The sequence below is a fragment of the Vulpes vulpes genome, chromosome 4, assembly GCF_048418805.1.
Source record: "Vulpes vulpes isolate BD-2025 chromosome 4, VulVul3, whole genome shotgun sequence".
Taxonomy (NCBI): Eukaryota; Metazoa; Chordata; class Mammalia; order Carnivora; family Canidae; genus Vulpes; species Vulpes vulpes.
The window spans coordinates 47,317-70,039 of NC_132783.1; the positions used below are offsets into that span (position 1 = coordinate 47,317).

Genomic DNA, 22,723 nt, shown 5'->3' on the forward strand with positions numbered 1-22,723 from the left:
GGCCGGGGGGGGGGGGGGTCACGCGGGAGCCGTGAGGACCCCCGGGGCCCCCAGCGGGGGACACACAGCCTGCTGGAGACGCTGACCCCGTCGGCCTCTTTCCAGCGGGACCTGAGGAGTTCCCCACGAGGCCCCTGGGCCTGGAGCCAGTGTCCCCGGCGCCCGGGCCTCTCCTCCCTTCTCCGGCCTCTGAGCCACCGCCCAGGCTGGAGGAGCCGGCCTCCCCGGGCCCAGCCGCCCGGCCTGAGCCGCCCGGACCCCCTCCCGGCCAGGCCATCGTCCAACTTGCCCCCCAGCCCCGGCGGTGGAACTCCCTCCCCACCCTCCCGGGGCAACAAGGCGGTGCAGGCAGGCGGCCCCGGGACACGGCGGGCTTCAAGACCGAAAACGGGGTCTCCTTCCATTTGGCACCTGCCTGGGCCACCCCAGAGGCCCCGCGACGGACCGGGCCCTGGAGCACCCCCGGGACTCCCATCACGCGGTCCCCCCAGCCCCCTAGGGATGACGCTGTCGGGCCCAGGACACCCTTCCTGCCCCGCGGCCACTGCAGCTCGTGCCCCTCGCTGGGCAGTGACGGGCACAGCCAGGGCAGAGCCAGGGCGGCGCTGAGCCCGCTGCCCCGAGGCCCCGCACAGGCCCGGGACCCTCTGCCCCCCGCGTCCACGGGGCAGCTCGATGCTCGCGGGCCTCGGGGGCAGAGCGTGGCGGTGAGGGCGGGGGCCCGGAGGCTCCGGCCCGCCGTCACCGTGCCCTGCCTCGTCTCGCTGTGCCTCCCGGAGGGCGGCACCGCCCGCACGGGACACCAGCCCCTGACCCAGAGGGACCTGGGCTGGCCTGGCCCCGGGCTCTGTGGGGGCAGGGGCGACTCGAGCGCCTGCCCCAGGCCCAGCGCTAATGGGATCCAGCGCCCCGGGGCCCTGGCCAGGCCTGCGTTCTGGCCCCGGGCCGAACGAGCCCTCTCACAGCAGGATGTGGCCTCCTGGGCCCTGGGCGTGCCCCACAGATCCAGGTCGCTGACCTAGGGCAGCCCTGGGGATCCCGGGACACCCCAGGGCAGGGCAGCGGGGGCAGGCCCGTGGGCCCCACCCACACCCCCACCCCCACCCCCACCCCCACCCACACCCACACCCACACCCACACCAGGAGGCAGGCTCCTCCACGCGCTGGGGCTCCAGCAGTCAGTCACCCGGCCCCAGGGGGCCCGAGGCCGGGGTCCAGAGGCCCTGCGGGGACCCAGCGCAGGAGCCCATGGGCCGCAGGTCCACGTCAGCCCTGCCGCCCCCAGAACCGCCTCTCACCGCCCCGACCTCAGGACACGCGCCCCCACCCGGAGTCGAGTCCGCACAGGCTCCCAGGCGGGGGACTCCAGCACCCGCACCCCTGCGGGATTCCCGCTTTCCTCTAAGGACAGGAAGGTCTCCCAGGGGAAGGCGCGCACCCTCGGCTCTGAGCCCCTGTTTGCTGTTGCAAGTTCAATAAAGTGTTGTTGTGTGAGAGGGCACGGCCGGCTCGTTTCTGCGTCTCCCGGAGCTCTGTGCACGGGGTGCGGAGACACCCCCAGAGAGGAGGAGGGGGCGCCGCCCAGGCCCCGACCAGCCCCTGCGGGGGCGCCGCCAGGCACACACGGCTGACGTCCCCACGTGCCTTCCCGGGGCGGCCAGACGCCAGGGTCAGGACCCCGCAGACTCTACTGCGACTCAGCCTGCGCCCGCGGCCAGGACGGGCCTGGGACAGAGTGACAGCCGGGGAGCCTCAGGTCACCAGGGTCTGTGCTAAGCGCCCTGGGAGGTCTGTGCCCCCTCTGTCCAGGGGGCCTGGGCTGCCCGGGCTCCGGGGCGCTTCCTCCCCTCCCCGCCCCGGGCCTGTGCGCCTGGGGCACAGAGGGCCCGCGGGGCGGTCAGCGTGGCCCCGGAGCGGACGTCAGGACAGCAGGCCCTTGCAGCTCTCACACCTGGGCCACCCTCACCGGGCGGGCTCAGCGTGCACACCCGGTGCTGCTGGATCCCTCGCACCAGAGTGTGGAGGGCACCCTGCACGCCCTGGAGAGTAGGGGCTGGGTGAGCGCGGGGCTCGGCCTGGGGGCAGGCAGCGCAGGGGACCGAGGGACCCCGGCCCCGTCCCCACCCCGACTCCCACACACACACACACACACAGGCAGCCCCAGGGCTCCCCCCACGGGCAGCCGGCCCCTCAGGAGCTCCCCCCAGGGCGGCCCCGAGGTCTGGCTCCCCGCTGGAGCTGGAGAGGCATCGGGGAGAAGAGAAGCGGCCGGCGCTCGGCGGGGACCCGCTGCCACCCACGGGAATGTGGCCGAGCCGGACCTTCCAGCTCAGCTGACCCCCCGGCGGGACGGGACGGCACGGCACGGGACGGCACGGGACGGCACGAGGGGGCCCGGGTCGGCCGGGAGAACCCAGCTAGCCGCCCAGCGCCAGCACCGGAAATGATGGTGCTTCTTCAACCGTTTCGGCGTCAGGACGACGCGGCCCGAGGATCAGATCGCGGCACGGCGACAGACAGGCACACACCCCAAACCCAACAAACGTCGGAATCCCCCGACTGTTGTCAGACAGCAGCCGGACGGTTACAGACGGGACGCTGGGGTCCCCGGTAGGACACACGGAGGACGCTCCAGACCACGGCTGCAGAGGCGCTGGAGGCCCGGGGATGCGCCTGCGGGTGCCCACGGGGAGCGCGGGGCGGCGGGAAGCACCCTACAGAGGGGGGCCCCTCCTGGGAAAGGACGCCGGGTCCCCGCGAAGGCTCCCGATGCTGACAGCTGTCCCCCTCTCCTTCAGCTTCTGGTTCCCCCCCCGCCCCATTTTGCTCTTCCTGATTCTCCGTCGGCCTCCGCCCTGCATCCGAGCCACTGACCACACGGGCTTCTTTAGGACGTCGGGTCCCAAAAGGAGGCCGAGCTCTGGCTCCCGGGATCGGGAAGGACCATCGCCGAGGTTTATGCTGATCCCCCCGAGCTCGTGCCTTCCCGGCTCTTCTGTCCTGCAGAACGAGGGGAGGCACGGGCCTTACGGGGAAGGAGGCCCACTCCCACTCGGGCGGGACCGTCCCTCGTGGGGGACCCCGTCATCTGGGCCCGGGAGAGCGAGCGGGGCCATCAAGAACAGGTCGCAGGCTAGACATGGTCCGCTCTGAGGTTTGTCCTGAAGCGAGGACTCCCCTTCCACGTCACGCTGTCTTAGTTCATCCATTTATTATTTGTTAAAGGTTTTACGTTTATGTCCTCTCTACACCCAACACGGAGTTCCAGCTCACAGTCCTGACATCAAGGTCCCCCGACCAGGCCGGCCAGGCACCCCAGGGCCATGTTTCTCATCTCTTTGCTGGCTCGCCTATCTCTGCACCCAACTGGGACATCGAGTCCACGACGGGGGAGCTTTAGCTACCTCCGAACCCGCAAGAACCCGGAACGTTCTCGCTGTGTCCCCATCCTAGAACGACCTTCGCCGTCGAACGGCAACTCAAATAAATCGGCAGCCAGCCCAATGACTCCTGGTCAAGGAAACGGCCAACTTGTCACGTGTGTGGGCCCCGCTCCCTGGGCTCCCGGGGCTCCCGGGGAGGCTCCGCTTTCTTTAACATCGACCAAGGTCCCAATGACTCCACCGCACCTCGACGCCGGGGCTCAGTTTCTGCCCTGACACGACACAGGCAGCACGTCGGCTTCAGTTACTCCCTGTCAATCAATCAAAGGGAGCCTGGCCGCTCTCGGGGTGGTTGGGGTGGTTGGTAAGAACACGCGACTCTTGTTCTTGGGGCGGAGAGTTCAAGCCCCATGTGGGTGTAGAGATGACAGAAAAATAAAATCTTAAAAAGAAAATCAGTCAGTCGGTCTGGGGGAGACACAGCCCCGGATCCCACAGGGGCAGGGAGCCAGCTGACGGGTCTACGCACACTATTAGAAGCAGCAGAGCACAAAGTCAGAACTTCCAGAAGTCTGCTAGAGGGGGGGACACGCCGGCCTCGACGGTGCTCGGGAGGCGAAGTGGGGGGCGGCCCCTGGAGCGACAGGGTGGGCTCAGGGTCCCCGGGGTCCCAAGGACGGTGGCGCCAACGGTTCCCAGGCCCAGGAGCGGGGACCCCGGCCGAGGGCCGCGGGACTAGGGCCAGCTGTCTGCCCTGTGTGGCCACAAACTGCAAACCCCTGTGCGGTCACGGGGCCGCGTCCCTGGGCCGGGCCAGCAAAGGCCAGAAGTGGGAGGAGACCCTCCCGGGCGGGAGGAGCACGGGTCTCCCCCAGGGCAGCCCCTAAAACTTGGAGGTTTGAAACTCAGTCACTTGTCCGAGATAAAAAGAAAAAAAAACAAAACAAAACAAAACTCGGACACAGGCAGGGTGAACGCAGGGTTCTGACAGAAACGGTGGAGACAAGAGGGCTTGATGGCACATCAGAAACTATATGCCAATAGGACAACCTACAAGAAATGGACACCATGACACTATATATAGAAAACTACAAAAATGAACAAACAAAAAAATGTTAGAACCGGTAAATGAATTCAGTAAAGTCACAGGATACATAATTAATGCACAGAATTCTGTTGCATTCCTATACCTCAGTAAGAAGGTAAGAAAAAGAGAAACTAAGACATTAATAAAAATAAATTTAAAATGAAACAAAAAATAATATTATACTTAAGAAAAAACCTAAGGAAACAGCTATAAAAACTTACTCTGAAGACGATGATGGAAAGAAATCGATGACACAAAGAAACGGAAAGAGACACTCCACACTCGTGGACTGAAAGGGTACGAAGTGTCTTCACAACCGAGAGCAGCCCAGACATTCCTATAAACCCTATCAAAATGCCCCCAGCATTTCTCACAGAGCTAAGATAAATGATCTTCAACTTTGCATGGAACCTCAAAAGACCCCAGACAGGCGAAGCAGCCTTGCAAAAGAAAAGCAAAGTAGGAAGCTTCACATCGCTAGATTTCCAGTTATGTCACAAAACTGTTGTGATGAAGACAGTACGGTCCTGGCACGACAACGGACACACAGACCAAGAGCACAGAGCAGACCTCCCAGAAATGAACCCACAACTATGTCGTCGTTTAATCCTTGATAAAGCTGGAAAGAATATCCAGTGGGGAAAAAAATCTACAAATGGTGTTGGAAAAACTGGATAGACACAAGCCAAAGAATGAAATTTCTAGTTTTTGATTTTACTTTTGTGTGTGGCTAAATTCCTAGAAAATATATAACCTACCAAAACTGACACATAGAGAAATAGAAAATTTGAATAGACCAATTCTCAGCGAAGCTGTTGAGTAATAGAAAAAAAATTCCCAAAACGCAGAAGTCCACGACCAGATGGCTTCATGAGTGAATTCTATGAAACATTTAAAGAAGTATTAAAGCCTAGAAAGAGTATTATGCTAAGCACAATATGCCAACCCTAACCCTAACCCTGACCCTGACCCTGACCCTGACCCGGAAGCCTCCCCGCGGGTCCTGAGGAGGCCGGGCCCCTGTGGGCGTGGACGCGACCCCCACACGGCTGTTTCCCCTCTGTTGACTACGTGGGACTCCCAGCGCTGAGAGGGCACCTCCGTGGCTTGTTCCTGCTCTCGGGGGAGACGATTTCAGGTCGTCACCCTCGGGGATGACGTCAGCTGCGGGCCTTCCTACGCGGCCTCTCCTCTGTTGACAGACCTTTCCTAAAACCCCCTGTGCTTTTCATGCTTTGTTCTGTCAAATGCGTTTTCTGCGACTCTTGAGGGGATCGTCTCCTTTCTCTGTTTTTGTTGTTTTTTTAAAGATTTTATTTATATATCCTTGAGAGACACCGAGAGACGAGAGAGAGAGAGAGAGAGAGAGAGAGGCAGAGACACGGGCAGAGGGAGAAGAAGGCTCCGTGCAGGGAGCCCGATGTGGGACTCGATCCCGGGACTCCAGGATCACGCCCTGGGCCGAAGGGAAGGCAGGCGCTGAAGCGCTGAGCCCCGCCGCCCCCCTCCGCCCCGGGCCGCCCCATGTCCTTTCTCTGGTTAACGGGATGGATCGTGCTGAGTGATCAGAGGGGCCGCGGGGGGCAGGTGGGCAACGTGGATGAACAAGTAGGGAAAGCTACAAGCGTGTGGTTCTAAATAAAGGAATCCCGGAAATTTAGAAAGTACGGCCTGGCAATAGAGTCAGGACCGTGGGGACAACTCGGTACGGGGACAGACGGTGACGCCGCTTCTCGCGGGGAGAGCTGAGCGAGGCACAGAATTGTCAAGTCGCCAGCTGTAGCCCTGAAGCTACTGTCCCCTTGGGTGTCGACGGCACTTTAACAGATACCAAGGAAAAGGGGTTTCCGGTGGGAATCCCGGTGGGTCCGTGAAAGGCATTTACACGGTCGTGACGCACACGAAGGCGCCTCTGCAGAGGGGATCCAGATGCTCACGTGTCTTCATGTTAATGTTTAGAAGATGTACTTGGGAGACGGTGCGGGGGGCAGGGGCGGAGGGACAGGGGGAACCTGGAGCGGACTCCTCACCCACCGGAGACCGAGCCCCACCCGAGGCTCCACGCCACAACCTGGAGATCCTGGCTTGAGCCAAACTCAAGAGTCGACGTGGAACCGACGGACGGAACCACCCAGGAGCCCCTCAAATGCTCCTAACTGCAACCCCACGCTGTGAACCCTGGGGGGCGGGGGGGGGCATCTGTGACCCCCAGTCTGCCTTGAAGGGCGGGAGGCCTGCAGGGCCCGAGGATGGGAACTGAGGATGCGGGAGGCTGCCTGCATCGCCTTCCCGCCCGGCGTGGGGACAGGACCCTCCCCCGGGACCCTCGGCCACCAGGGTGAGGGCTGAGTGCTGATTGGACCCCGCCTGCCCACAGTGATGATGCGGGACCCCGCTCTGGGCGGAACTGTGGTGCCCCCGGGTTCCACCGCTGCCTGGTGCCCACTCTGCGTCCGCAGACCTTCGGAGGCACCGGTGCTCCGGATCTGGCTCGCAGCGACCCGACTCTCCTGCTCTCCCCAGTAGCCCAGGACTCGTCTCTCCTCAGTACCCCCACCCTCCCACTCTCCCCAGTACCCCGCTACTCCCACTCTCCCCAGTACCCCCACCCTCCCACTCTCCCCAGTACCCCCACCCTCCCACTCTCCCCAGTACCCCCACCCTCCCACACTCCCCAGTACCCCAGTGCATAAAGAGGAGGCGCCCACACAGCGACAGGTCACAGGTGAGTGGCAGCTGATCCCTGATCCCCGCGGGCCACAGTGGGGCCTGTGGATCCGCGTGGGGGCACAGGCCTCCCGCGCTGGGGTCCACAACACCCCGACCCCCATGCGATGACCGTGAGCAGCTCCCACAGCCCTTCCACAGCCCCACGGGGTGAGAGCGGCCACCCTGCTGCCCCCCGTCCAGGGAAGGAGGCTGCAGTCGGAACTCAGGCAGCTCCCCCGGGACCCCCGCTCCCCTGTAAGCCCTCTGCTGTGCAGGCACCCAAGCCATGACCTTTCCAGCCTGTCCTAGACGCATGGACCCCGACAGGGGTGACTGTCACCCCCCCATCCCGCCCTGCGCCCGCTGGGTCCCCCTGGCCCGTGAGCAGGCTTGCTCTTCAGGCTCCAAAGAACGTGGAGTCCCTCGTGCTCCCCCAGGGCCCCCCTCAGGCTATTCACACATCGCTGCCCTCAGGGTGGGGAGTTCGGTCGCACTCTTGCTGGCATCAGGTTTTAGTTTTGATGAAGTCCAGTCCGTCGCTTTCTCCCCTTGGTCGTGTGCTTGTGGAATCTCGGAGAAACCTTCCATTCCCGCCCCCCCGCCCCCCCAAGCCCGCAGGGACACTCGCTGGCCGGCCCACCCACCACCATCTCTGCGCCGGCCCCGGGCTGGGAGACGTCACCCCCGAGCATCAGGTGGGCAGTTCCCCGGAGCCCCTGGGTCCCCCGCCCGTGTGCTCCTGATACCGGGGTGGGAGCGCTCTGTGACCCCAGCGTGACGGCGTGCCCTGGGACAGTGGCTGGGAAGGTGGACTGTCGGTGGGCGACGGACAGACAGGCAGCGAGGGCCCGTGTGTGATGCCTGTGCCCCTCGGGGCTACGGGGTTGTCTCCGGCTCCGGTCAGACAGAGGGGCGCCCGCCCACGGGGAGCACCCGGACGCACGTGTCCTCGGAAGGTTCTCACGCGCCGTCATCCTTGGATGTGTTTGGATTGCAGCACGATGCAGGAGGACCCGGAGACCCTGCTGGCCTTGCAAAGGGCCAATATCGTGGCCCAGTACCATCAGGTGAGTCCCAGAAGGGACCATAGACACTACACACCCACGACAGGGGGGACCGTACCTGCAAGAGCAGGTGAGGCTCAAGACGGGATCAGAGCCAAGGATGAGCCAGGTCAGCCCAGGCAAGGACCACAGTCACCAGGAACAAGTGAGACCCTGGGGATGGTCCCGGTGTCAGTAGCAACTAAGGGTCCATCCTGGATCCTCGTCATTGGTAGCGGAGGAGCCCAGGCACCAGGTACAGGTGAGGCCCGGGTGGGGACCAGAGTCACCAGGTCCAGATGAAGACCACAGCTACCAGGTCCAGGTGAGCCCAGGTGGGGACCAGAGTCACCAGGTTCAGGTGAGGCCAAGGTGGGGACCACAGTCGCAGATCCACATGAGGCTCAGGTGGAGACCAGAGTCACCTGGGTGAAGCCCAGTTGGGGACTAGAGTCACCAGGCCTGGGTGAGGGCCAGGTAGGGATCAGAATCACCAGGTCAAGTGAGGCCCAGGTGGGGACCACAGTCGCCGGGTCCGGGTGAGGCCCAGGGGGGGATCGTCACTGATAGACAGAAGCAGGTGAGGCTGCCAGGCTGCGCCCACTCTGGCGCCCGGCCAATCTCAGAGGGTCGGCGCTCCCTCAGGATCCAGGGGAGGGAGGAGCCCTTCTGCTCCCTCCTGTCTCTGTCCCCACTCCCCTGCTCTGATCGGTCCCCACCACGGAGCCCCCTCTGTTGCAGGCGCCCCAAGCAGGGTCTCCGCAGGACCTGTCACTGTGCAAGGTCGCCGACCACCAGGGCTTTCTGCAGTGAGTCCCCTGGACACCCCTCATCCATCCCAGGGCGGGTGGCCTTTGCAGGAACACCTCTCTGGAGGCTGACCCCCCCGCCCCCAGGTCGGGACCTGGTCCCCTGGAGCCCTCTGAGGGCCATGTCTGCGCTGGGTTGCAGCTGAGACACCCCGGAGGCCGACCCGGGGCGTGGGCAGGAAGGGAGCTGGGCCCGGGGGAGGCCCCTGGACACTCAGAGGAGGGGCCCCCACGCCTGCTTTGGGCAGGCCCAGGTGTCAGCCTGCTGCATCCGGGGGTGGTGGTGGGGTGGGGTGTCCAGTCCCTTCAGCAGGGGATCCCGCCCGTGAGGGGCTCTGGGGCCGGGGCGTGCTCTCCGTAGGGGGACGGCCTGGTCTGGGCCGAGTCCGCAGGGGTGCTCTCGCCCACACCCGAAGGCTTTTGCGGGGCTGCAGGTGGATGCCGGGGACCAGGCCAGCGCAGGGAGGGGGGGGGGCCGCAGAGGGAGGCCCCGACCAGGCAGGAGGAGGCAAGAGGAGGAGGGGGCTGCCCTGGGCGGGAAGGAGGGAGGGGACAGCCCAGTGGCCTAGGTCGCAGGGGACGAGGCTGATGGGTCAACAGCCCCACGAGAACCTGACGGACGCTGGAGACCCCAGGTGGGGCCCCCTCGGCCCTGCTCACGGCCCAGTGTCTGCTGGGATGGCTCAGGGGTGGTCGTGCTCAGGGGCTCCGACAGGACGGGAGGTGAAATGGGCCAGGGTGGCAGAGGGGACAGCAGAGAGGGGAGCCCGGGGACAGCAGGGGGACGGCCAGGGGGCAGGGGGAGGCCGGCTGGACGCTGGGCAGTCAGGCCCTGGGGAGGCGGGGGGACCTCAGCGGGACGGTCACGGGGCACCCGGGCCACGCTGACAGCTCTCGGGCTGGTCCATCGAGGAGGGGGGCAGGTCACCCCCTGGGGGCCCCGAGGGGTCCCCGCCCAGCCCACCACCGGCAAACACCCTCCTCAGACCCCCCAGACGCCGCCCCCGCCCGCCCTCAGGCCGCTGGCAGCCCCTGCCCTCCCCGGGGGAGCCCTGCCCTCCCCAGGACGCTGGGTGCAGACGGGGTGTGTGTGTGTGTGTGTGGCTGTGGGGCCGGGGCCTCAGGGCTCTGCGTCTCCTGCCTTCCAGGGACAGGGAGCTGCCCGACCCCAGCCCCCGCGAGGCCAAGGTGAGAGCCCGTCCTGGGCCCCGGGCAGGACGTGGGGGGGAGCTGGGGCCAGCTGTCTGCACCGCGTCCCCCAGGACATCCCCGGGCGTCTCCCCAGTCCCCCGTCCCAGCGCTGCACGGGCCGCCGGGAACGCACCCGAGACCCGGAGCCGCGGTCCGCGGGGGGCCCTGTGCCTTCCTGGCTCCTCCGGGTCCCGCGGGGCACTGGACGCGGCCCGAGCGCCCACCTCCCGCGGCGGGAGCCTCACCTGCGGCCCCCGCCTGTCCTCTCCCAGAAACTCCGCCAGGAGACCCGGCGCGCGGACAAATGGATAAAAATGCTCAAGCGATGGGACCACTACCTCCCCAGCGAGAAGGTGGGGCGCTGGGTGCCCCCGAGGGCTCTCCGTCCCGACGGGGCTGGGGGGCCGCCCTCAGTGTCCTCCTGCCCCGTCCTCGGGGGAGCCCCCTGCCTGGGGAGAGTCTGCTGGGAGCCCGGGCCTCCCTCCCCAGGCCCCGGGACGGCGGTGGGGGAGCGTCAGGTCGGGGCCAGGGTCCCTGCTCCTCGCGGGGGACGGGGGGGGGGGGGCCCAGATCCAGGGAGACCCAGGCTCTCTGCAGACACCCTGGAGCCGACGCCGGAACCTTCTAGATGCCTCGTGTTCCCTGGGCTCCAAGGGGCCGCCCTGGGCCCCTCTCACCAGCACTGCCTTCCTCCCCGCAGCTGCGACGCAGGGTCTACAAGGGGGTCCCGCCCCAGGTGCGGGGACAGGTGTGGCTGCGATTGCTGAACGTCGACCAGGTTAAGGCCAGGAATGCCGGGAAATACCAGGTGGGACCCGACCCATCTACTCCCCGTGGACCCTCGGTCCCCTCCCTGCCCAGGGCTGACCCTCCGTGACCCCTCCCCACCCGGGGCTGAACTCCCGTGTCCCCTCCCCACCCGGGCTGATCCTCCACGTCCCCTCCCTGTCCAGGGCTGACCCTCAGTCCCCTCCCCGCCCACGACAGCTGGGCACAGGCCCTCACGCAGGCCCCGCGGGCACGGTGGGCACTCCCGCCGTCCCCGGCCTCCCAGGGGAAGGGTGGAGGTTCCTGCAGGACACACTCCCGTGGTGGCCCCGGGGCTCCCTGCCCAGGACGGCAGCTGCTGACAGGTCGGGGTCTGTGTCCCTGACGCCGGCTCCTCCTCCCGGGGTCTCCCCGCAGGCAATGAAGGAGGCGGCCCTGGTCTCCTCCCGGGACATCGTGCAGATCGACCTGGACGTCAACCGCACGTTCCGCAGTCACACCATGTTCTGGGACCGCTACGGGGTCGGGTGAGGCTGCTGGGCCAGCGGGGTTCGGGGGTCGGGGGCCCGGCCTGGGAGAGGCCCGGGGGCTTCTGTGCTGGGGACACGGGGTCTCCGAGGCCGGGGGGAGCGACGGCAGCAAACAACACACTGCCACGTGGTAGGGTGCTGGGGATGACCCCCGTGCCCCCAACCCCAGGGTCTCGGGGATGGGGAGGCCGCAGGACGGGGCCTCCAGGGGTCACCGTCTGAGCTGAACCCCAAGGGGGTGAGGGGCGGCCCCGTGAAGAGCAGGGGGCCGGGGTGGGGGCGTGGGGGGCACGAAGGGGACCTGGGGCCAGGGTGCATGGCCGCGGCTGGACCGGGACACGTGGACCCGACGAGGGTCGGACAGGTCAGGGTGACACCCACCCTCCGGTGCTTTATGTACTTCTGAATTCCGGGCATTTTGTTTTAGACAATTTGCACTTGGTGAGCACACACGGCATGACGCCCCCCCCCCCCCCCCCCCCCCCAGACGCCGCCCCGGTCCAGGCAGGCCCTGCGCGGAGCACACGGGGCACCAGGGGCAGGGGCAGGGGTCACAGCAAACCCCAGACTGGGGTCGCCTTTATCTGTAGACGTCTCCGTGTGCACCTTAGAGAAGGGGGTGCCCTGTGTCCGCAGCCCCCCACCCCATCCCCTCACCCACCGCCCCCACGCCATCCCCCTGCATCACCCCCCACACCATCCCCCACAACCCCAGACCCCCACCCCTACACTATCGGTCCCGCCCCCACCCCCACCCCACCCCCACGAGGACGCGGTGCAGCTGCCCCCTGTGGGACATGCTCAGCCTCCCCGGCCACCTTGGGGTTCTCTGGACGGCCTGCTCCCGGCAGAAGCCCGGGTGTCCCGCAGAGTCCCCAGGGGCCGCGGGGAGGTGGGGAAGGCAGGGAGCCCCCCGACAGGGGCTTGCAGGTGGGTGGAGCATAGGGTGCAGCTACCTGTGTGTGCAGCGGGCGGGGTGTGTGGGAGCCCGGGACCCCAGGGGTGACCTGCAGGGGCGCCAGGGGCGGGGCTGGGGAGACGCCAGGCATGGGTGGCTGGGCTTCCCGGGCGGGCCGCTCGGACCGTCTCCCCACGAGAACTCGGTGCTCCTCCCTGCAGGGAACCTGCTGCCCCCCGGGGCCCCCGCGGCCCTCAGAGCGCGGCCGGGTCAGGCTGACCTGTGACCCCCGGCCCGGGGGGAGCCGGCCTCCAGCAGCCCGGGCCCGGGGGCCGCGGAGCCGGGGTGCAGACTCAGGCCGCCGTGCGGGGGGGCATCGGGCGGCTCCTGGCAGCGCTGAGGGGGCCGCACCCCGTACCCCCCCGTGCTCAGATAGTGACCCCAGGGGTTCGCAGCCTGTATCGGGGTCACACCTGCACGACGTTCCCTGCTCTCCTCACGGCGGCTCAGACCTGGAGCCCCGAGATGCTCTGGGATGGGCGGGCCCGGGGTGCCCCCCACAGAGTCCAGCCCAGGGACACCTGGGAAGACCTGGGGGTGCGCTCAGGGCCACGGATGCCCCGGCTGCGTGGGCTCGGGGCAGGGGTCACGTGGGGCTGGTGGTGTTCCCGGGACACGGGGCCGGGCCAGGCCAGGGCAGCGGAGGAGAGGCGTCAGGGGCTGCGGGGACCGGGGCAGGGGGAGCGCTGGCTCCCATGGGGGCGTGCGGGGGGGGGGGGGGGCCGCTCCAGGGCTGGAGGCCCGGGGCGCTGGCGGCGCTGGGGGAGCCCGGAGCTGCACACCCCACGGCGGGAGCCGCTCGGAGGCGTCGGACACCCCAGGGTGCACTGAACCCCCGGCACGCTGCACGTGTGAGGTCGCCGCCTGTCCCCGTGCGCAGACCTGACCCCGGAGATCGGCCCCCGCGGAGGGGCCCTGCGGGCCGCGGGGCCTGCGGGGCGGGTGTCGGCACCTCGGCGGCCTCGCTGGGCGGGGGCTGACTGAGCAGAGCCCCCCACTGTCCCCCCTCCTAGGCAGCGAGCCCTGTTCTGCGTACTGGCAGCCTACTCGCTGTACGACACGGTGAGTGTCCCTGCCCCCGCCTCCTGCCCCGCGGGCGGCCTTGTCCTGAGTGGTGGTGACCAGCGGGACTCACAGTGATGGCCCCGGCTCCACGGCCCCCGAGATGCCGGGGAGGGTCTCTCTCCTCCGGGACGGGCAGGGGGCGGGGTGCAGACCTCCCAGGGGAGGCAGGGCCTGCGTGCCCGAGGGCCGGGGCTGCCCAGGGCCCCCGCGTGCACCGCGGCCGTCCTAGAGCTCGGGTCTGGACCCTGACAGACGGCACTACCGACGAGAGCCCGGGCGGGGAAGGCTCCCACTCCCCCGAAGGGAACGAGGCCGAGGCGCCCAGGAGGCCGCCCCCTTCCACGGCGCATTCCAGAAGGGTCCCCGAGGACCCCAGCTCACACGCTCCCCGGCCCCGCGGGGTGTCCTGGCCCAGCTCCCCTCGTGGGACCTGCCAGGGGCCACAGTCAGGCCCCCCCACCCCCCCGCCGACCTGCCCTCGGGGGGGTCTCCAGACCTGGCGGGTCCCCTACAGCCTGGCACAGCTCACGGAGGCCCCTCCTGCTGGCCTGAGGACGGGGGTCCTGGCACGGCGGCCGCAGGGCTCGGTAGCGGGGCCCGGGGTGCTCGCGCCCCAGCTGGTCCGGGTGGCCCTCACCTGCTCCCCCGCCCTCTGGGAGCCCCCTCCGGGAGCCCGGGCTGGGAGGGAGCCGGGGGAGCCTGACGCCCGCGGGGAGGGCTCAGAGGGGGCCTCGGGGCGCACGCCCTCCGTGGGGCTCTGGCTCTTGCAGGAGGTGGGCTACTGCCAGGGCATGAGCGAGATCGCGGCCGTCCTCCTCATGTTCCTGCCCGAGGAGGACGCCTTCTGGGCGCTGGCCCAGCTGATGGTGGGCGACCGGCACTCCATGCACGGTAGGGGCCCGCCGGGGAGCTCAGGAGGGCCTCCCTGCAGGCTGCTGCACCGGGGGGCAGGCGGGGACCCCCCAGCTCGCCCCCCCACGGGCAAGGGCCCCGCCTCCCCGGTGGCCTCGGGGTCCCGGAGCCACGGCCACCCGCCCCACCGTCTGCAGGCCAGGCACGCACTCCCGTTGCTCCCCCAGCCTCCCGCCGGGCTGCCGGCTTGACCCCCAGGCCCCCCTGCCAGCCCACGGCCACACGGGGCCCAGGGGGCAGCGTCTCCCCCTCCCGGGGGCCCCCAGCCTCACTCCCAAGCCCCACAGCAGAGGGCCGTGCACGCCCATCACCCTCCCCGTGGCCTGCACCCGCTGCCCCTCGGGGCTGGGGACCCGCCTGTCCCCGCGGCGGCCCCCGCAGGAGAGAGGGTGCTGGGTCAGCCGGGCCCGGTCCTCAGCCCCCAGCCCACGCCCCGCGGGGTCTCTGTGAGGACGAGGGTCCCCGGGCCCCGCGCCCCCGGCCTGGGAGGCAGGCCCTGCCCTCTGGGAAGAGCGGATCCAGCCCGGGCTCCGAGGGCGGTGGGCACACGGGGGTCAGGGCGTGGCGGGGAGGCCCCTGCCCCGACACCCCCCACCCCGCCTGGTGCAGGAGGAGGCCCTGACCGTGGGGGCCTGGGGCCTTCTCAGGCTTCTTCGTCCCGGGCTTCCCGAAGCTCCTCAGGTTCCAGAGACATCACGAGCGGGTCCTCCAAAGAGCTCTCCCGGACCTGAGGAAGCACATGGCGAGTGGGGGCGAGTGGGAGCTCCTGAGGCTCCGTCCCCGGAGCCCGGGGCAGGGGGTGGGGGGCATGGCCCTCCCTCCGAGCTGCCCAGAGTTGGGGTCACGTTCCTCCCCCTGGGGCCCGGGGGCGCCCTCGGGGCTGGGCTGGGCCGTGGGGGGGAGCGCGTCCACCCGGCTCCAGGGGCCGCGGCGTGGGGCCTGAGCACCCCCTGCCCTCCCGCCAGGACGAGGAGCAGATGTCCACCGGCATCTACAGCCCCAAATGGTTTCTCCAGTGCTTCCTCGGCCGGGTGAGGCCCCCCCCCCCCCGGGACCCCCGCTCCCGGACCTGCCCCCTGCCCCCGGGGAGGGCCCAGCTCAGCCCCACCCTCCAGACGAGCCAGGCCCGACCCCGGGGTCCTGAGGCTGAGGCTGAGGCTCGCAGCCCAGCCCGTCCTGGAGAAGCCCAGAGGGTCCCTGGACGAGGTCCCGGGGGGCGGCCCGTCTCTGCCTCAGCTCCCCCGGGGGAGGCCGGGTCAGCCCGGGGTGTGGACGGGCCCTCGGCCCATCGGGCGGCCAGCCTGGGGTCCTCTCGAGGCGTGGTGTCGTCAAGTGCGGGCAGAGTCTGTGCCCCCAGGGGTGCGGGAGGTGCTGGCCGGGGTCGGAACCCGGAGCGGCCGGGAGTCCCTGATCTCCCTGGGAGGAGGGCACGCACGGGGAGGCGGGGGGCGGGGGGCGGGGGGCGGGGGGGGGGGGGGCGCTGCGGGGCCTCGTCGCAGGCAGCCGGGGGCCAGATGGCAGGCTTAGCCTAGCCCCAGCCGAGCCCCCCAGGGGCCCTGCTCAGGCCGCTCCTCCCACCCCGCCGTCCCCCTAGACCCCCTTCTCGCTCACCCTGAAGCTGTGGGATGCCTACGTGTTGGATGGGGAGAGGGTGCTCACGGCCATGGCCTATACCATCCTCAAGGTGCACAGGAGTAAGTGAGCCCCCGGGAGCCCAGGTGTGCCGGGGGCGGGGGGGCAGGGGCGGTGACCCTGGGCTCTGAGCAGCACCCAGACCTGGGGCGGGGGGACGGCGGGGCAGGCGGGTGCAGCGGGGCTCCCCGAGTGGAGCAGCGGGCAGGGGCCACCCCGGCCAGCGCACTGCCCGCGGCGCTCCTGGGCACAGCGGGACCCCAGCCGCTGGCCTGGGGGCCCCGGGGGCCCCAGGGCGGGGCCCTCTGGGTCTGACTCTCGCCCACCGCCCAGAGCGCCTCCTGAAGCTGCCCCTGGAAGGGCTCCGGGAGTTCCTCCAGGACTCTCTGGCCCAGCCCTGGGCCCTGGAGGACGAGGCCGTGCTGAGACACCTTCGGGCCTCCATGACCCAGCTCCGCAGGATGCGGTGCGACCTGCCCCCGCCAGGTGGGCTCAGGGCCCCGGCCCCTCCCGACTCGGCCTGCTGGGGCCGCCCACAGGGGACAGAGCCCCCGGGGCCCCCGTCCTCATCTCTGGGGCTCTCCTCTTCTGCTCCAGCCTCGGGGACCCCAGGCCAGGGCTGGGCGGGCGGGTACCCACTGCAGGGCCCGGGCAGCAGTGTGGGGGGCTGAGCACAGGGTCAGGCCGGGGGGGGGGGGGTCACGCGGGAGCCGTGAGGACCCCCGGGGCCCCCAGCGGGGGACACACAGCCTGCTGGAGACGCTGACCCCGTCGGCCTCTTTCCAGCGGGACCTGAGGAGTTCCCCACGAGGCCCCTGGGCCTGGAGCCAGTGTCCCCGGCGCCCGGGCCTCTCCTCCCTTCTCCGGCCTCTGAGCCACCGCCCAGGCTGGAGGAGCCGGCCTCCCCGGGCCCAGCCGCCCGGCCTGAGCCGCCCGGACCCCCTCCCGGCCAGGCCATCGTCCAACTTGCCCCCCAGCCCCGGCGGTGGAACTCCCTCCCCACCCTCCCGGGGCAACAAGGCGGTGCAGGCAGGCGGCCCCGGGACACGGCGGGCTTCAAGACCGAAAACGGGGTCTCCTTCCATTTGGCACCTGCCTGGGCCACCCCAGAGGCCCCGCGACGGACCGGGCCCTGGAGCACCCCCGGGACTCCCATCACGCGGTCCCCCCAGCCCCCTAGGGATGACGCTGTCGGGCCCAGGACACCCTTCCTGCCCCGCGGCCACTGCAGCTCGTGCCCCTCGCTGGGCAGTGACGGGCACAGCCAGGGCAGAGCCAGGGCGGCGCTGAGCCCGCTGCCCCGAGGCCCCGCACAGGCCCGGGACCCTCTGCCCCCCGCGTCCACGGGGCAGCTCGATGCTCGCGGGCCTCGGGGGCAGAGCGTGGCGGTGAGGGCGGGGGCCCGGAGGCTCCGGCCCGCCGTCACCGTGCCCTGCCTCGTCTCGCTGTGCCTCCCGGAGGGCGGCACCGCCCGCACGGGACACCAGCCCCTGACCCAGAGGGACCTGGGCTGGCCTGGCCCCGGGCTCTGTGGGGGCAGGGGCGACTCGAGCGCCTGCCCCAGGCCCAGCGCTAATGGGATCCAGCGCCCCGGGGCCCTGGCCAGGCCTGCGTTCTGGCCCCGGGCCGAACGAGCCCTCTCACAGCAGGATGTGGCCTCCTGGGCCCTGGGCGTGCCCCACAGATCCAGGTCGCTGACCTAGGGCAGCCCTGGGGATCCCGGGACACCCCAGGGCAGGGCAGCGGGGGCAGGCCCGTGGGCCCCACCCACACCCCCACCCCCACCCCCACCCCCACCCACACCCACACCCACACCCACACCAGGAGGCAGGCTCCTCCACGCGCTGGGGCTCCAGCAGTCAGTCACCCGGCCCCAGGGGGCCCGAGGCCGGGGTCCAGAGGCCCTGCGGGGACCCAGCGCAGGAGCCCATGGGCCGCAGGTCCACGTCAGCCCTGCCGCCCCCAGAACCGCCTCTCACCGCCCCGACCTCAGGACACGCGCCCCCACCCGGAGTCGAGTCCGCACAGGCTCCCAGGCGGGGGACTCCAGCACCCGCACCCCTGCGGGATTCCCGCTTTCCTCTAAGGACAGGAAGGTCTCCCAGGGGAAGGCGCGCACCCTCGGCTCTGAGCCCCTGTTTGCTGTTGCAAGTTCAATAAAGTGTTGTTGTGTGAGAGGGCACGGCCGGCTCGTTTCTGCGTCTCCCGGAGCTCTGTGCACGGGGTGCGGAGACACCCCCAGAGAGGAGGAGGGGGCGCCGCCCAGGCCCCGACCAGCCCCTGCGGGGGCGCCGCCAGGCACACACGGCTGACGTCCCCACGTGCCTTCCCGGGGCGGCCAGACGCCAGGGTCAGGACCCCGCAGACTCTACTGCGACTCAGCCTGCGCCCGCGGCCAGGACGGGCCTGGGACAGAGTGACAGCCGGGGAGCCTCAGGTCACCAGGGTCTGTGCTAAGCGCCCTGGGAGGTCTGTGCCCCCTCTGTCCAGGGGGCCTGGGCTGCCCGGGCTCCGGGGCGCTTCCTCCCCTCCCCGCCCCGGGCCTGTGCGCCTGGGGCACAGAGGGCCCGCGGGGCGGTCAGCGTGGCCCCGGAGCGGACGTCAGGACAGCAGGCCCTTGCAGCTCTCACACCTGGGCCACCCTCACCGGGCGGGCTCAGCGTGCACACCCGGTGCTGCTGGATCCCTCGCACCAGAGTGTGGAGGGCACCCTGCACGCCCTGGAGAGTAGGGGCTGGGTGAGCGCGGGGCTCGGCCTGGGGGCAGGCAGCGCAGGGGACCGAGGGACCCCGGCCCCGTCCCCACCCCGACTCCCACACACACACACACACACAGGCAGCCCCAGGGCTCCCCCCACGGGCAGCCGGCCCCTCAGGAGCTCCCCCCAGGGCGGCCCCGAGGTCTGGCTCCCCGCTGGAGCTGGAGAGGCATCGGGGAGAAGAGAAGCGGCCGGCGCTCGGCGGGGACCCGCTGCCACCCACGGGAATGTGGCCGAGCCGGACCTTCCAGCTCAGCTGACCCCCCGGCGGGACGGGACGGCACGGCACGGGACGGCACGGGACGGCACGAGGGGGCCCGGGTCGGCCGGGAGAACCCAGCTAGCCGCCCAGCGCCAGCACCGGAAATGATGGTGCTTCTTCAACCGTTTCGGCGTCAGGACGACGCGGCCCGAGGATCAGATCGCGGCACGGCGACAGACAGGCACACACCCCAAACCCAACAAACGTCGGAATCCCCCGACTGTTGTCAGACAGCAGCCGGACGGTTACAGACGGGACGCTGGGGTCCCCGGTAGGACACACGGAGGACGCTCCAGACCACGGCTGCAGAGGCGCTGGAGGCCCGGGGATGCGCCTGCGGGTGCCCACGGGGAGCGCGGGGCGGCGGGAAGCACCCTACAGAGGGGGGCCCCTCCTGGGAAAGGACGCCGGGTCCCCGCGAAGGCTCCCGATGCTGACAGCTGTCCCCCTCTCCTTCAGCTTCTGGTTCCCCCCCCGCCCCATTTTGCTCTTCCTGATTCTCCGTCGGCCTCCGCCCTGCATCCGAGCCACTGACCACACGGGCTTCTTTAGGACGTCGGGTCCCAAAAGGAGGCCGAGCTCTGGCTCCCGGGATCGGGAAGGACCATCGCCGAGGTTTATGCTGATCCCCCCGAGCTCGTGCCTTCCCGGCTCTTCTGTCCTGCAGAACGAGGGGAGGCACGGGCCTTACGGGGAAGGAGGCCCACTCCCACTCGGGCGGGACCGTCCCTCGTGGGGGACCCCGTCATCTGGGCCCGGGAGAGCGAGCGGGGCCATCAAGAACAGGTCGCAGGCTAGACATGGTCCGCTCTGAGGTTTGTCCTGAAGCGAGGACTCCCCTTCCACGTCACGCTGTCTTAGTTCATCCATTTATTATTTGTTAAAGGTTTTACGTTTATGTCCTCTCTACACCCAACACGGAGTTCCAGCTCACAGTCCTGACATCAAGGTCCCCCGACCAGGCCGGCCAGGCACCCCAGGGCCATGTTTCTCATCTCTTTGCTGGCTCGCCTATCTCTGCACCCAACTGGGACATCGAGTCCACGACGGGGGAGCTTTAGCTACCTCCGAACCCGCAAGAACCCGGAACGTTCTCGCTGTGTCCCCATCCTAGAACGACCTTCGCCGTCGAACGGCAACTCAAATAAATCGGCAGCCAGCCCAATGACTCCTGGTCAAGGAAACGGCCAACTTGTCACGTGTGTGGGCCCCGCTCCCTGGGCTCCCGGGGCTCCCGGGGAGGCTCCGCTTTCTTTAACATCGACCAAGGTCCCAATGACTCCACCGCACCTCGACGCCGGGGCTCAGTTTCTGCCCTGACACGACACAGGCAGCACGTCGGCTTCAGTTACTCCCTGTCAATCAATCAAAGGGAGCCTGGCCGCTCTCGGGGTGGTTGGGGTGGTTGGTAAGAACACGCGACTCTTGTTCTTGGGGCGGAGAGTTCAAGCCCCATGTGGGTGTAGAGATGACAGAAAAATAAAATCTTAAAAAGAAAATCAGTCAGTCGGTCTGGGGGAGACACAGCCCCGGATCCCACAGGGGCAGGGAGCCAGCTGACGGGTCTACGCACACTATTAGAAGCAGCAGAGCACAAAGTCAGAACTTCCAGAAGTCTGCTAGAGGGGGGGACACGCCAGCCTCGACGGTGCTCGGGAGGCGAAGTGGGGGGCGGCCCCTGGAGCGACAGGGTGGGCTCAGGGTCCCCGGGGTCCCAAGGACGGTGGCGCCAACGGTTCCCAGGCCCAGGAGCGGGGACCCCGGCCGAGGGCCGCGGGACTAGGGCCAGCTGTCTGCCCTGTGTGGCCACAAACTGCAAACCCCTGTGCGGTCACGGGGCCGCGTCCCTGGGCCGGGCCAGCAAAGGCCAGAAGTGGGAGGAGACCCTCCCGGGCGGGAGGAGCACGGGTCTCCCCCAGGGCAGCCCCTAAAACTTGGAGGTTTGAAACTCAGTCACTTGTCCGAGATAAAAAGAAAAAAAAACAAAACAAAACAAAACTCGGACACAGGCAGGGTGAACGCAGGGTTCTGACAGAAACGGTGGAGACAAGAGGGCTTGATGGCACATCAGAAACTATATGCCAATAGGACAACCTACAAGAAATGGACACCATGACACTATATATAGAAAACTACAAAAATGAACAAACAAAAAAATGTTAGAACCGGTAAATGAATTCAGTAAAGTCACAGGATACATAATTAATGCACAGAATTCTGTTGCATTCCTATACCTCAGTAAGAAGGTAAGAAAAAGAGAAACTAAGACATTAATAAAAATAAATTTAAAATGAAACAAAAAATAATATTATACTTAAGAAAAAACCTAAGGAAACAGCTATAAAAACTTACTCTGAAGACGATGATGGAAAGAAATCGATGACACAAAGAAACGGAAAGAGACACTCCACACTCGTGGACTGAAAGGGTACGAAGTGTCTTCACAACCGAGAGCAGCCCAGACATTCCTATAAACCCTATCAAAATGCCCCCAGCATTTCTCACAGAGCTAAGATAAATGATCTTCAACTTTGCATGGAACCTCAAAAGACCCCAGACAGGCGAAGCAGCCTTGCAAAAGAAAAGCAAAGTAGGAAGCTTCACATCGCTAGATTTCCAGTTATGTCACAAAACTGTTGTGATGAAGACAGTACGGTCCTGGCACGACAACGGACACACAGACCAAGAGCACAGAGCAGACCTCCCAGAAATGAACCCACAACTATGTCGTCGTTTAATCCTTGATAAAGCTGGAAAGAATATCCAGTGGGGAAAAAAATCTACAAATGGTGTTGGAAAAACTGGATAGACACAAGCCAAAGAATGAAATTTCTAGTTTTTGATTTTACTTTTGTGTGTGGCTAAATTCCTAGAAAATATATAACCTACCAAAACTGACACATAGAGAAATAGAAAATTTGAATAGACCAATTCTCAGCGAAGCTGTTGAGTAATAGAAAAAAAATTCCCAAAACGCAGAAGTCCACGACCAGATGGCTTCATGAGTGAATTCTATGAAACATTTAAAGAAGTATTAAAGCCTAGAAAGAGTATTATGCTAAGCACAATATGCCAACCCTAACCCTAACCCTGACCCTGACCCTGACCCTGACCCGGAAGCCTCCCCGCGGGTCCTGAGGAGGCCGGGCCCCTGTGGGCGTGGACGCGACCCCCACACGGCTGTTTCCCCTCTGTTGACTACGTGGGACTCCCAGCGCTGAGAGGGCACCTCCGTGGCTTGTTCCTGCTCTCGGGGGAGACGATTTCAGGTCGTCACCCTCGGGGATGACGTCAGCTGCGGGCCTTCCTACGCGGCCTCTCCTCTGTTGACAGACCTTTCCTAAAACCCCCTGTGCTTTTCATGCTTTGTTCTGTCAAATGCGTTTTCTGCGACTCTTGAGGGGATCGTCTCCTTTCTCTGTTTTTGTTGTTTTTTTAAAGATTTTATTTATATATCCTTGAGGGACACCGAGAGACGAGAGAGAGAGAGAGAGAGAGAGAGAGAGAGAGAGAGAGAGAGGCAGAGACACGGGCAGAGGGAGAAGAAGGCTCCGTGCAGGGAGCCCGATGTGGGACTCGATCCCGGGACTCCAGGATCACGCCCTGGGCCGAAGGG

The 22,723-nt window shown here is 67.2% G+C and overlaps 1 protein-coding gene across 1 annotated transcript in view; it reads left to right on the plus strand.

Moving 5' to 3' along the window:
• The window catches only part of LOC140598486 (uncharacterized), a 93,628-nt gene that overhangs the window by 19,297 nt on the left and 51,608 nt on the right, over positions 1-22,723 (plus strand). The window contains exons 13-18 of the mRNA XM_072755138.1: positions 13,467-13,540; positions 14,314-14,434; positions 15,103-15,197; positions 15,421-15,486; positions 16,050-16,149; positions 16,421-16,573. Coding sequence (XP_072611239.1) covers positions 13,467-13,540; positions 14,314-14,434; positions 15,103-15,197; positions 15,421-15,486; positions 16,050-16,149; positions 16,421-16,573 — 609 coding nt within the window. The remainder of the gene's footprint in view (positions 1-13,466; positions 13,541-14,313; positions 14,435-15,102; positions 15,198-15,420; positions 15,487-16,049; positions 16,150-16,420; positions 16,574-22,723) is intronic.